This window comes from Chiloscyllium plagiosum, unplaced genomic scaffold (assembly GCF_037043375.1).
Source record: "Chiloscyllium plagiosum isolate Xiang-an unplaced genomic scaffold, Cpla_swu_hap1 HiC_scaffold_31, whole genome shotgun sequence".
Classification (NCBI taxonomy): Eukaryota; Metazoa; Chordata; class Chondrichthyes; order Orectolobiformes; family Hemiscylliidae; genus Chiloscyllium; species Chiloscyllium plagiosum.
This window is the reverse complement of record NW_028270169.1, coordinates 24,665,637-24,680,400: the sequence shown is the minus strand read 5'-3', so window position 1 is coordinate 24,680,400 and position 14,764 is coordinate 24,665,637. Positions and strand designations below refer to the sequence as shown.

Genomic DNA, 14,764 nt, shown 5'->3' with positions numbered 1-14,764 from the left:
TGTTCAAATAACACCACTAAATGTAGTTCTCTATTGCCTGTACCTCTACTCAATTCATTTCCTCAGACATGCAGCCAAGTAGGGTTAGTGCAACAGAAAAAAAGTTCATTTGGCAAATCAACAAACACATGGTAGAAATGGAATAAACATAAATAGACTGATTTGGCATTTGTGGAGAGAAAACAGAATTAACATTTTGAGTCCTGTGACCCTTCATTCTGACAAAGGGTCGCTGGACTCGTAACTTTAATTGTTTTTCTCTTTACAGATGCTGCCAGACCTGTTGAGTTCCTCTAGTGATTTCTGCTTTTGGTTGTTTTCAGATCTGCGGCATCTGCAATTCTTTGTTTTATTTTAGTAAAAGTGCAAGATTGGCTGGATCCTATCACATCCTAGGAAGTCCTGCGACAGAGGGCAGGGGGATTTGGCCAGTAACGTCCAATTAAGAGAGATCCTCCAGGACCACGATTTAATTGATAACAATAGCCCACGTCTATGATCTACCTGCGAGTTGTCAGCCTTCGGCAATACCACAGAGAGTAATGGCCATTGCTGGGGCTGCTCAGGGAAGCACCTTCAAAGTAAGGATTTTTTTTCAGTGTGGCGGGGGGTGTGTTAGGCAGACCTTGCAGATTGATGGGGTGAACCTTTCAGGAAAGTTGGGCCCTGGTTCTCTCTGATTATCTCACACCTTGGCCTTCCCAGGAGTCTACTGGAAAATACCATGTTTCTGGCAGACTCCTCATGTGGCAGAACCCATCACAATTCAGGGTGGGGGTATGAACTGGTCATTAGTAGAACAATTAATTGGCTTAACTCTGATTTCTCTCCACAGATGCTGCCAGACCTGCTGAGCTTTTCCAGCAATTTCTGTTTTTGTTTTTGTTTCTGATTTACAACATTTGTAGTTCTTTCAGTTTTTAGTCCAACTCCAACCAGCAGATGGCAGCACCATTGACGTTTCACCACTTGAAATACTTTGAGATGATAGTGAACCTTAGGACTACTCTCCCTGAATCTTCCATGTTATTGAGGCCTAATGCCTCTCAGCCCATTCCTAGAGGGCAGAAAGAATTCAGCCCCTTGTCAATCAAATCATAACCAGAGTTGATCAAAAGGCACTTTGCCACATTTTCAGAAAAAATGTTTATTGCAGATGGGATACTCTTTTATAAAAAGAAGAAATGTTTGCAGTGTTTGTGTTTTTTATCAGATGTGTGTCAAAGTGGGCTAACACATACAATTTATTTATGAGGGAGAGTGAGCTAGTTGCATTTTTGTTCCGTTTATGTCCAAGGAATATATAATTATGTCTCTAGTAATGCTTGGTGGCAATCATTGATCCTCCTCTTATCAATGGGAATTGTGTAAACTGTTCTACCTGGCAAAGAATTACATTGACACCATGGTCAATTCAATACCAGATTGACACATTCCCGACTGCTCACATGTCTGGGGTAATGGATTCTCATTTCAATAAATTTGAAGAAGAGAAAGAGGTTAGGAGTCAGACCTCAAGTCATCATCTGAACATTGATTCGTAGGGATGTTATTAGAAATTATTCTATAAACGAAATAGACTCTAATTTTCAAAGCCATGGGATAATCAAGGATGGCAGCATGGATTTATTAAAGATAAATTCTTTCTTTGATGAGATAACAGAGATGGTTGATGTAAGTTAATGCAGGAGATACTCTAAGTGTGGACTTTTAAAAACTATTTGATGAAGTGCTTCTCAGGAATCTTAAATAAATGATCAAACCCTCAGAAAATTAAGAGAAATATAATTGGTTCAATAGCAAGAAGGAAAGGGTGATGATGGTGGATGGATGCTTTTCAGATGGGAAGATGTTCATTGGCCTGGGAACATCACTGATCCATTGTTGGTCCATTTGAGTCCACTGCTGTTGCAATGTTAAGTGATTGACACTTGATGCAGGGAGCAGCATTTTAAAGCTTGCAGATGGTACAAATCTTTGTCAAGTAATAGATTAAAAAGATGATGGATTTAAGCCACAGGATGACAATAGATATGATGATTAAATGAGGAAAATCATCACTGACATATGAAGTAATGCATTTGGTCTGACTTAATTGGAAAGACTGTAAATTATAATTGTTACAATGTGAGAAGCAGAGATGAGCAGCAAAACCTTGTTGCTCATATACACAGAATTTTAAAGGAGGCGCGGCAAATTGTCAAAGTTAAAAGTCGTATGAGGTATTTCGATTTATAAATAGAGGAATAGAATTTAATAGCATTGCTAAAACTTCATTAGTCACTGGTTAGGCTTCAGTTGGAGTATTGTGGACAAATCTGGACATAACCTTTTAGGAAAGGCCTAAAGGGACAACCAGGGATTAAATAACTCAGTTTAAGAAGATATTGAACAGTTAGGACTGTTTTCCTTGGAAGAGAGAAGGTGTCGTGGACATAAGAGATTTGATCAAATAAATTGGAAAAGTTCAATCCCTCACTCGTGAGTGGGTGAGTACAAGAGGGAAAACATTCAAGAACATTAAAACAAGTTGACAGGGGAGCTGAGGAGAAATTTATTGTCTTGGAGAGTTGTTCGAATCAAGAATCAAGCTGGGCCTCAACGGCAGTGGAAATTGAATGCACCTCCAATTTGAAAAATGGGTTGGGTGTTTTGGGCAGGTACTTGAAAACGGGGAACTTAGACAAAAAGCAGGAATGTGGACTTAGCTATGACTATTCTTCAAAGAGCCATGGTGGGCTAAGTAATCTTCTTCTTCTGTGCTATCAGTTTCTATGATTTTATAATAATTGAAATACATTATACTTTTCAGGTTCTTTTTCATGTTATGACAGTATTTACAAAATAATCACAGATAACTTTTTCTGGATAAAGCAACATCACAGTCCTTAACTCAGGCTCAATATGAGAATAGCAAGGTACTGTAAAGTCATTTCAATAATCAATATAAACTGGTATCACGTCTTCAGTTCTGTGGTGTCAAAGCAAGTGGAGCATTACACGGACAGTGGGCTATCGGATGAAGTCAAGTAAACATAATTGTTTTCATGACTCTTTATTGCATCATTTCTTTTTGTACTAGCATAATTTCTACTGACAATAGATAAATAATTTTATTTTCCATGGTGATTATTACAGTGTCTGCCTTAGATCCTAAATTCTGGATTGCAATTCAGCAAGTGCTAAAGGGACCCTTCTGAACAAAGCCAATTCTACCGATCCCAAAAAAATCGTGTAATGCACCAGGGAGATCGATAAAAATGTTTTATTACCACAACTTTACATTTTAAAACATTTTACAATTTAAAACAAGTGAATAAATACAAGGTAAAAGGCTCAATAGTTTGGATTATTTTTATCTACTGGAATGGCATTCTTTAACATTGAAGAATAATTACTATGTGACTGTATCTACAATGCACACAGAAATGTACAGGTACACTTATTACTTAACTTGAATTCACTCAACAAGCAATTGACATTTCATTGACACACTTAAGTGCAGTTAAGTCTTTATTCCTATTTTGTTTGGAGAGAAAAGTTGTCTTGAAGAACAGATTGCAGCAGAGTCATTTGAGGAATTGACTTCAGAAAGGAAAGCAGATTTCAAAAGGTCGTGAGGGACAGAAGGGCAAGAGGTGCTGAGAAATTGTCTAGAAGGCAAGAGGGCATTTCTGTTGAGAAGAGCATCCACCTTTAAATTGTAACCTCATATTCACGTGCCTCCTGAAAATGAAACAACATACAGTAGATCATAGTGGTATTTTCATGACAAATGTACTCTCAACAGTAATGATAGGTTTTATTAATGAAAGCATTGAATGCCGTATTGATTAGCACAAGCATGCCATCTCCTCTCCCCACTATCTCTGATTGCCAAACCATTCTCCTGCAGAGATCTCCATGGCAACAATCAACAATGCATTGCGAACATAATTGTACACCTGTGAATAAAGATTGTGCATTTAAAAAATATTCATCTCGTTACTAGGTCGACAGATCCTTGGATGGAACAAATAATTTAACAGAGAAAAGGTTCAATGGAATGCTAAAAAGGACTGAACTGTAAAATTATATGATGTTCACATGCACACTCTCACAAGGAAGCTTCATATGCAGCTATTTTGGCTTCCGAACCATTGGAAAACCTCCAGATTTCAGAAGCTTATAGCTTTCAAACATCCAAATCAACACATTTGCATCCCCTGCATGTCCACTATAGTGCCAACTGGAAAATCTGCATTATTCAACCAGGAAGTGGAGGGTGTGAGTGTGAGGCAGGGGAGTGGTAGTTAAACAGGCAATAGCTCTTGGATCTACAGTAGACTCAGGAAAAAAAAACTTCTTGCACAACCTAGCTGCACATTTAGATGAATACTTTAAAAGTTACTTTGTTTGTGGCAGCCGACAGCCACACTGATAAAGATCACCTGTTAGACTGTGTTCAGATTTTGTATTTCTGAGCTTAGCTAGCTTTAGAGTCACCCTACTTCCAGGATTCTTCAGTATTTAGCTCTTTATTTACATGTAGGGCTAAAGACTGTTCCAGACTTAAGCTCTAGGCTTCAACTATTTGATGCTTTCAATATAACAGGCACCAGACTGATAATGACTTGTGTGCCCTGACTCCTGTATTGAAGGTTGAGGTACCTGTTCAATTCTGGAAAATAGGATGCAACATCAATGAACGTATCGGCCAGTGTGTGTACTCCGTAACCACATTTATATTGCAAATGACATTTCAGCGCCAAACATCCATTGTTTGTGATGGAAGTACAATTGTTATATCATCATACTGTTAAAACAAAACAGGCAAAATTCATGGTGTGTGTGGTATTTGCCCTGATTGCCACTGCTGGCACTTCATGGTATCTGCCAGCTACATTGATGTGGCACAGATGAGAGGTTGCTTGAGGTAGTTTGCTGCCAATAATTCTTCTTTCGATCTACAATGTGGGGACTTATCCAAGATAGACTGCATCTGAGATACTGCACAGACATTTGGTCTTTACCTCAGGAAAGATATTACCATAGAGGGAATGCAACTAAGGATCATTAAAGTTATTGAAAAATGTGTTGCTGGAAAAGCGCAGCAAGTCAGGCAGCATCCAAGGAGCAGGAGAATCGACGTTTCGGGCATAAGCCCTTCTTCAGGAATGAGGAAGGTGTGCCAAGCAGGCTAAGATAAAAGGTAGGGAGGAGGGACTTGGAGGAAGGGCGTTGGGAATGTGATAGGTGGAAGGAGGTTAAGGGGAGACCTGCTGCGCTTTTCCGGCAACACGTTTTTCAGCTCTGATCTCCAGCATCTGCAGTCGCCACTTTCTCCATCATTAAACTTGTTCCCAAGGTGGCAGATCTGTCCTATGAAGAGAGATTGGGCAGACTGGGACGATATTCTCTCGAAGTTTGAAGGGTGAGAGATGAACTCTTTCAAATTTTACAAAATACTTAAGGTTACAGACAAGGTAGGATGTTTCCCCTGGTCGGGAGGTCCAGAGACAAGGAGCACAATTTAATTATGCACAATTTAAGAAGGATGCCACTTCGATCTAAGACGAGGAGAAATTATTTTTACTCTGGTGACTGTGAAATATTGAAATTCTCTGCCACAGAGGGCTGTAGAAGCTTAGTCTTTGAGTATGTTTAAGGTGGAGGTTGATAGATTTCTGATTACCAATGGCATACCATGTGATGCATATGGAGTGTTCACTCAGTCATGATCATATTGAATGCATGAGAAGGCTTGACAGCAAGCTGATACTTATCTCCTGTTTTTATGTTTCTCTCAGTGGGACAGGATATACCGCTGTAGGATTTTCACAGAAGTGGCTGTTGTACCAATTAACAAGGTAGTTTTTGCATAAAGACAATAAATATAAGAACATTACAATCCAGTCATAATTACTTGGACTCTTTGGATCTGTAGAGAATATATTTGCTCCAAGTTCAGATTTGTGTATGACTCATTGTCTCCAACTGTATGTGGTTGACATTGGTAATTGATGATGGAATGGAACTAATGCAAATTTGACATTAGCTCATTCAGAAGCATTACCTTATACAACAAAGTAGGGAAACCTTGTGTTTGCATGTGTTTTTTTGATACACATGAACCCTTAAGGACCATAGTTAACTTGTATACATCTCTTACTAGCTATGCCCATGTTTGTAGTCATCATGTTTCTGGGTCAAAGGATTCCAGTTTCAACTCCCAGAGACTTCAGCATACATTGTGCACTGATAATGCACCGCTGAGGGAGTGCTGCACCCTCAAAGATGCTGTCTTTTACATAAGTTGTTAAACCAGGACCCAAATTGCCCTCTTAGCTATAAGTACAATATTCAGTTAGAGCATTTCAAACAAAAAACAGGAAATTTATTGCTGATGACCTGCCTAATATTTATTACATTATTACCTTTGGTAAAACACACTATCTGGTTGTTATGTTGTTGTTTGTGGGAATTTGCTGCACATACACTGCTGCTGTTTCTCCTTCCTTATCTTGGTGGCTATCCTTCTGTTATGAACCAGAATAAAGCCCCTCAAAATATATTATGAAGATAGTCTAGACCCCAGATTTTTAAAGGTAAGTGTAAGGTGTTGCATTTCAGATGCAACTGGATTGGTCAAACTACTCAACTTTAAGCAAGACAGACTTAATCTTTACTCTGCATTTAAAATACTGACAATAAAAATAAAAGAATTGGCTTAACTGTAACTCTAGCAAAATGCGAACCAAAATAATAGTTATATTAACTACTACTATTTAACTGTTCCAACATAGTAACATCCCATAAATACACGGTTGGCAAAGGCTAATTCAATAAAATCAATTGCGTCACATGCAATTCTAGCAGCAGGAAGAGAACCCCAATTTTTAGTTGTAACAAACAGAGGAATAAAAGCTTCCATATCAAGTTTAAAGACCACACCAACTGCAGAAAGCTAAAACTAAAAATCCTGGTTCTGTTGGAGCTTGGCCCCGCCCATTCAGGCTGCTTGTATTGTTTCAATTTTTAAAAAACCTCACAGCCTCTCAAGCTGTTTACTTCATTGGCTTTGAGCAGACTCTTTGGTACCTTTATCGCAAACTTTCTTCATAAATAAAACTAGGAGAAAATATACCTCTTAAAGCCATTGTATTGTCAGACTTCCAAAGTCCTTAATTGACTGTAAAGTGTCTTGGGACACCTTGTGGCTGTGAAAGGCACAATAGAAATGCAAGTCTTTCTTTTACTCTTTATTCTGTGCTTGTTTCTTTATTCATCATGGAATAGGGTGTTGTTAGCTTGGCAAGCATTTTATTGCCCATCCCGAAATGACCTTGAGACATTAGTGGTGATTTGCTTTCTTGAACTGTTGATTCTCTCGTGTTGAAGATGGATATTGCCTGGCACTTGTGTGGCATGAATGTTACTTGTCACTTATCAGCTCAAGTTTGATAGACACTGTCTGTAAGCAAACAAGATATTTCCCAGACACTCAGCAGCCCTGATGGGTACATGACCATGCTTATTAAACACCTCAGAAGGATTCTGTTACTCTCTGTGAATCTTACTGAGTTTCTGATGGAAATACTTTTGACTGAACAGACTGCTACCATTGTTCGATAAATAATATAAACTAATGCTGTTCAGATACATTATAACAGATTTGTGGGTACCATTTTCAGACACAGGTTCAAACAGCATAGCAGACAAATCTTAGCTTTTGAGGCTTTTACATTCCGAAGATGATTCCAGGACAGCCACTGATCAAATGCATGTTAGAATGTTGCATGTTTATTGCATGATTTACTGTATTCACAAATCTCACTGTTTATTTGTGTCATAAAGTACCTAATAAGGAATCTAAAAATTACACTTGTAAAGTATGGTGCATAGCTTATAAAACATCTTCAGTTAAGTTGTGCTTGCAAAAAGTTCAGAGAGCAGCAAAATAAAACACTCATTCAGTGTGTTTTAAGTTTGTTGTTGCTCTAAAGACCAACTGGCAAAGTTTCAGGTCCACAATTTAAAAATTCACTTGTTTTTCATCCAGCATTGTAACTAAAACTAAGTTTGGAAAAATGGAATAGCTTAAGATAGTTAGCTTGAAAGACTTGAAAGGCACAGTCAAAAAAGCAAAGAGACTGTTTGTGTTCGGGCAGAATTCAGCCAGACATTCCTGTTTGTTTTAATCCGCTCGACCATGACATGATGTGCGTAAGAGGTACGCTCCCAAAAGTGGGAAAGGCCAGAGATGAGACTGGAGCTCCATGCCTAATGAGAGAGTAGGATGAAATAGAAAAAAGGCACTTATGAGAATTATCAGGTTGATAATGCAGCTGAGAATCAGTTTGAATATAGGAAGTTCAGAGGGAAATTAGAACGAGACATAAGGAAAGAGAAGGCCATTTGGTCAAAAAGAAGTCAAGTTAGGTACATTTTGTTGAAACTTTTTGTTTTGCACTAATCAGGAATATTTTGCAGGAATACTGATTCAAGAGGAAACCAACATTTAAAGCTTGATAGTGCTGACTGGTTGTCAAACACACTCTGATTGGTAGAGCCATTGCTATAGAGAATGAATCAAATGGTACTGATGAACAGTTAATCGACAGACTTTGTCACAACTTTAAAACAAGAACAGGAGTCAGGGAATTTCCCTGAAAAATGAAAAGAGAATGGCTGTCACCTATTTTATTGAGTTGAAATAGATGCAGATCATGTAAGTCTACTTTCTGTCTGCAAAGTAGACAGGGTCCTGTGTGATAATATATGTATCTCCCAGTATATGCAAATGCACCACACACCAAACTTGGCTGACAATCCTAAATTGTCAACAAAATTCATCTCACATCCAAATGTTGTCCAATAGATGAATCGGAGGCTAGTTGACTATGGTCAGTACCTTACTTGTTGTGAACAGCAAAAGGGACATGCTGTTTGATACGAAACACCAGTCTTTGGTATGGTCAGTCTCCATGCTTGCCATTACACCAAAATCTGAAATTCACATTACACATTGCACCATAGAATTCTTACAGTGTGGAAGCAGGTCATTTGGGCCAATGAATCCACATTGACCCTCCAAAGAGCATCCCAACCAGATCCATCCCCCTAACCGATCCCTGTAATTTGCATTTCCCATGGCTAATCCACTTGGGCACTACAGGGCAATTTAGCATGGTAATTCCACTAAACCTGCACATCTTTGGACAGTGGGAGGAACCACAGCACCTGGAGGAAACCCACACAGACACGGAGAGAATGTGCAAACTCCACACAGACGGTTGCCAGAGGCTGGAATTAAACCGAGGTCTCTGGCGCTGTGAGGTAGCACTGATAGTCAGAATCCCTTTTTGGCTTGACAGCATCCTGTCAGTGCAACCATGTGCATTACTACTGCTTAGCAGTAACATGAAAGAGCTACCCTCGCCTGATGCTCAGTCTTTACCTCCTGGAGTAACATGGAGTGGAGCAGGCACTTTGCAGGGCCTTGACACTTTTCATAAGGTTAGTGATATAGAACTCCAACAAAATGTTTATCTTTTCAGCAATACCCAAAGAGAAACCCAATGATAATCAAGATTGCCAGCTTACATAAAATAGATCTCAAAATGTCTCGACAAATAATAAAATGGTAGCAAAGAGAAGGATGGGGCTGATTAAGGACCGAAATGTGATTTACGAATGGAGGTGGAGGTCATCGATGGCTGGGAGACCACATGTGGACCATGGTGCCAAAGTTCAGACAATCAGGTGAGACATCCAGTGAGGAGCTTCTCAATGCCATGACCACAAAAACCACATTTAATCTCTGATCCACTTATTGGATGCTTCTGAATTTCAAAGTTGCACTTTAGATCACACTGGTATCTTTGCAAGCTGGGAGAAAGTAAGGTCTGCAGATGCAGGAGTGTCAGAGTCAGAAAGTATGACACTGGAAAAGCACAGCAGGTCAGTCTCTATCTGAGGAGCAGGAGAGTCACTATTTCGAGCATAAGCCCTGGGACCGGCACCTGTGTTGTGGTGTCAATCAGGCTGTATCTTAGGGGTGCTTGTGCTCTCTCTTTTAGCACTCAGTCACTTTGTGTCTACACTAATATTCACAGCATCTCTGTCTTTTCTTTAAGTCTTTGCCCTATCATCTGTACCTTAAGACAAACAGCATTTCTGTCTTGCATGCTGTTTGATGTAGACACAAAGCCAGACAGTTGTCATGTTTCCCAGCAGTTATTAGTCACTGGATGGACATGTTCCTGTACAGCACTGTGTGTTGTCAATCTCACTGCTACTGCATATACCAGCAGGTTCCATTCCAAAGGCATGGGATGTGTGATAACCAAATAGTTGAAACTTTATTGCTGGAACAGCACAGCAGGTCAGGCAGCATCCAGGGAACAGGAGATTCGACGTTTCGGGCACAGGCCCTTCTTCAGGCCTGTGCCCGAAACGTCGAATCTCCTGTTCCCTGGATGCTGCCTGACCTGCTGTGCTGTTCCAGCAATAAAGTTTCAACTTTGATCTCCAGCATCTGCAGACCTCACTTTCTCCTCGAAGATGATAACCAAATAGCCATGTATAAAAATAAAAGCCAAGTCAAGTGTGGCTGCCATCAGTCGGTGGGTCCTGGCACAGTCAATCAGGGACATTAGATCAGAGTGGTGCTGGAAACGCACAGCAGGTCAGGCAGCATCCGAGGAGCAGGAAAATTGACGTTTCGGGCAGAAGCCCTTCATCAGATTCCTGATGAAGGGCTTTTGCCCGAAACGTCGATTTTCCTGCTCCTCGGTTACTACCTGACCTGCTGTGCTTTTCCAGCACTACTCTGATCTAAACTCTGGTTTCCAGCATCTGCAGTCCTCACTTGTGCCCAATCAGGGACATTGTCCACTGTCATGTCAGGAACTTAGAGTGGGTGAGTTGTCAGTTTGAGGCAGTCTGGTCTAATAGTCCATTTCACTGCAGTCCAGGAAGTGGGCCACAGTCAGTCAGTGGGTCCACTGCAAACAGTTAAAGGATTCAAGGATCACCAGTCAACAAGCTGCATAGAGATCAATCAAAGTTATGGTCAATCATCATTCAGTATTAGGGACTGGGAAGCGGACTGGGATGCAGAGTGGACAAGGATGGTGAAAGGGGAAATACAACATATAAGATGGGGGAGATGATAGTGCATGGGAGGACAGTGGGACTGAGGGAGGGGATGATATTAGCAATCACCGCCATTGTGGTTACCATGACTTTGTTCCCATTATCGAAGTATCTAAGCCATACGTTGTAAAACTCCTAACACAGACACCTCCAGGATCCCAGCTGTTACATTATGTCAATCAGGAAAAGATCCATTTGTGCAAACTCTGCTTTCTGCCAGCCAGACAATTCTCTATCCATGCTAATATGTAACCCCTGTATCAGGAACTCCAGGTTTGCAAACAACAGTTCACATGGCACCTTGTCAAATGCCGACCGGAGATCCAAGTACAGCACTGTTTTACCCACTGTGAATGTTACCACTTCAAAGAATTTGAAGAAATTGGTTCCAAAGACACTGGGATGGTTGCAGAGAAGGTTTATGGCAAACATCCGGGACTGAGGGATTTCAGTTTTATGGATAAATTGGTGAAGCTGGGACTGTTCTTCTGAAGGACTGAAGGTCGAAAGGAAATTTAATAAAAATGTTTATAATCATGAGAAATCTAAGTGAAGCAGCTAGGGAGAAGTTGTTCACATTGGTGGAAGGGTTGAGAAAGAGAGAACACTGATTTAAGGTGACTGGCAAAAAAACCCAAAGGCTATAGGAGACAAAATATTTTTATGTAGTGTGCACTTCGGATTTGTTATTTACTTTTGAGAGTGTGGTAGAGACAGATTCAATCAAGAGGGAATCTGAAGAGAAAATATTTGCACAGTGACAGGAAAGTGGCAGGGCAGCAGGACGAACTGCATTGTTCCTACACAAAGCCAGCATAGATACAAACAGCCAAATGGTCTCCTTCTGTAATGAAAACAGAAAGTACTGGGAAAACCCAGCAGTCTGGCAGTTTTTTTGCGGAGAGAGAAACAAAGTCAAGGTTTTGAGTCTGATATGACCCTTCTTTGTAAATCGGTAGGTAAGGTAGATTTAATCTGCAGCAAGGTGGATTAACCATGGGAAATGCAGAGATAGGGTAGGGGGTGTGTCTAGGTGGGATACTTTTCAGAGGGTCAGTGTGGATTCGATGGGCCAAATGACTGCTTCCATACCGTAGAGATTCTACGATTCAATGATTCTAACTGCATGTTCCGAAGAAGAATTATATCAGAGTTGAAATGTTAATTCTGTTTCTAACCCCCTCAGGTCCTGCCAGACCTGCTGAGTTTCTCCAACACTTTCTGTTTTTCCTTCAGATGTCCATCTGTGACTGTACTTTGCTTTTATTTGATCTTATTCTAAGTTGTGACCATTTTAAAATTTCAATCCGAAGTAGACAATATGTGTCAAAAACAACTACATTCTTCCCTGTACTCAAGGACAGCCACAAGATTGTTCATGTCAGTTGCTGGATCTAAAAGTGATAAAATAGCTGGATGATCTATCACCAGAAGGAGTGTATCTGAATGTGTCACAGAAAGTGCACATCATAATTTAGTGCTTTCAGTGTATTGTGTGACAGGAATGCACATTTGGAATTTGAATGAGGTCTATTCATCCAAATTGTAACTTGTACGATTTTCTATCCATTGAAAAGAATGGATGCAAAAATGTCCAGGTCACAAAATTGATTGTGCAAAGAACTGTGTTAATAGACAATAGACAATATGAACAGGAGTAGGCCATTTGGCCCTTCGAGCTAGCACCACCATTCATTATGATCATGGCTAATCATCCACAAACAGTATCCTGTTGGTGCTTTATCCCCATAACCCTTGATTTTCCACTACCTTTAAGAGCTCTACCCATCTCTTTCTTGAAAGTATCCAGAATCTTGGTCTCCACTGCCTTCTGGGGCAGAGTGTTCCATATACAGAGGAACCTCAATTATCCGAATACCAATATCTGAAAATCGGATTATCTGAAGGAGATCTCGAGGTCCCGATAGAAACATTACATCAAAACGTGTTTCCAACAGTGATCGCGTCTTTTGTTTACAGTGATTAAACAGGCACCGTCTCCAAATGACTGACCTCCTGGTCTCTCTCTCTCTCCCCCCACACTTTCCCTGGAGTTCTACGGAGGGGTGTACTCTAACCCCCTCTCCCCTCTTCCCCAGATAATGTCTCGAACATTGCCGTGTACAGGGCAAAAATGGAACCTGTCAAAAAGTTGCAGTAAAAAGGTGTGTGTGTGTGTTTGTGTGTGTGTGTGTGTGTGTGTGTACACGCGTGATGTTTGGAGACTTACCCCACAAAGGCAGCTGCAACAGCAGCAGCAGTCATGTTGTTGGTGCACAGTCTGGCTGCCCCGGACAGGGGGTGGGGGTGATAGGGGCCCTCAGGGGAGGGTAGGTAGGGAGCGGTGTTGGGTGGTGTTGGACGGGGTTGGGGTGCAGGGGACAGGGTTGGGGGCAGTGTTGGATGGGGTTCTGGGGTGGGGGTAGGTGGGAGTGCAGTGTTGGGGGCAGGGGCGGGGTTGGACGGGGTTGGGGGCAGGGGCAGGAAGGGAGTGGGGTTGCACAGGGTTCTGGGCCAGGCGAGGTGTGGTGTTGGAGCTGGGGGCTCGCGCGCTTTGTGCTGGGGGGTGGGGGGGACAGGGTTGGATGGCAGGGGCAGGCAGTGGGCGGGGTTGGACAATGTTCTGGGAGTGGGCAGGGTGCGGTGTCGGGGGCGGGGGCTCGCACGCTTTGTTTTGGGGGGAGGCGGAGGCTCACGTGCTGTGTGCTGTTTCTAGTCTCCTAAATGGGGAGCAGACTTTAAAAACTCCGAGCCCCAGTGGAAGGGCATTAACTGAATAATCGATTATCTGAACGAAATAGTGCCCGCCCATCTCGTTCAGATGTTCGAGGTTCCCCTATACCTGTATCCACCACTCTCTGGGTGAAGAGTCAAATTCTCTATTTGTAAATCTCAGTGACCACAGTGCTCACTTGTGCATTTCTGCAGTGTTCCTCATGTACAAAAAGATATTTCAAAGTAACTAATGCTAAGGGGGAATAAATAATATTTGCTGAGGTGAGAAAGAGGAACTGCAAAAGATCCAATAATGTAATCAAACAAAAAAAGTTTTGAAATAAAACAGTCAATCCTGAATGCTCACATCAGGCCTGGCAACATCTGAGAGAAAAATAGAGTACTGCCCAACATGCAAAACATCACCAGTCTTTTCTGCTTTCATTTCAGTTTTCTCAAATCTGCAGCTGTTTGCTTTTATTTGAGAAAGATATTTTTGAAAGTGCAAGTTACAAATGCAATGGAAAGAGGTGGTAAGCCACAATCGTGGGCATAATGATTGACGAAGCAATCATCCATAGTGGAGCAAAAGGACTGCAGATCAAAGGGGAAGATAATATTTCACACGCCATGATTAATAGTTAACTTAAAATCAGCATGTACACTGCCACAGGCAATAAAATGTTTGGAATTCACAGTGTTTGATGCCATTTATAACTGTGGTCCTCAGAACTGCAAGTTATTAGGACAGAGGCATACAAATCAGGATATGTCTTATATTGGACATTTTCATACAGGGAGCTAACAAGTGCTATTGCTTGGTTGTTAACATTAGGACCTCCAGTTATATTGTTTTACCCTTAACTAAGCATTGACATTGATTTCTAAATGTGGCTTGATTGTCAATAAT

General features: G+C 41.1%; 1 protein-coding gene across 2 annotated transcripts in view; it reads right to left on the bottom strand.

Annotated features, from left to right (window-relative positions):
* Positions 1 to 1,167: 1,167 nt before the first annotated feature.
* sez6b (seizure related 6 homolog b) overlaps positions 1,168 to 14,764 on the bottom strand; it is a 973,463-nt gene continuing 959,866 nt past the window's right edge. For both annotated transcript variants that reach the window (XM_043718461.2, XM_043718460.2), the window contains one exon: positions 1,168 to 3,726. In XM_043718461.2, coding sequence (XP_043574396.2) covers positions 3,654 to 3,726 — 73 coding nt within the window. In that variant the 3' untranslated portion in view covers positions 1,168 to 3,653. The remainder of the gene's footprint in view (positions 3,727 to 14,764) is intronic.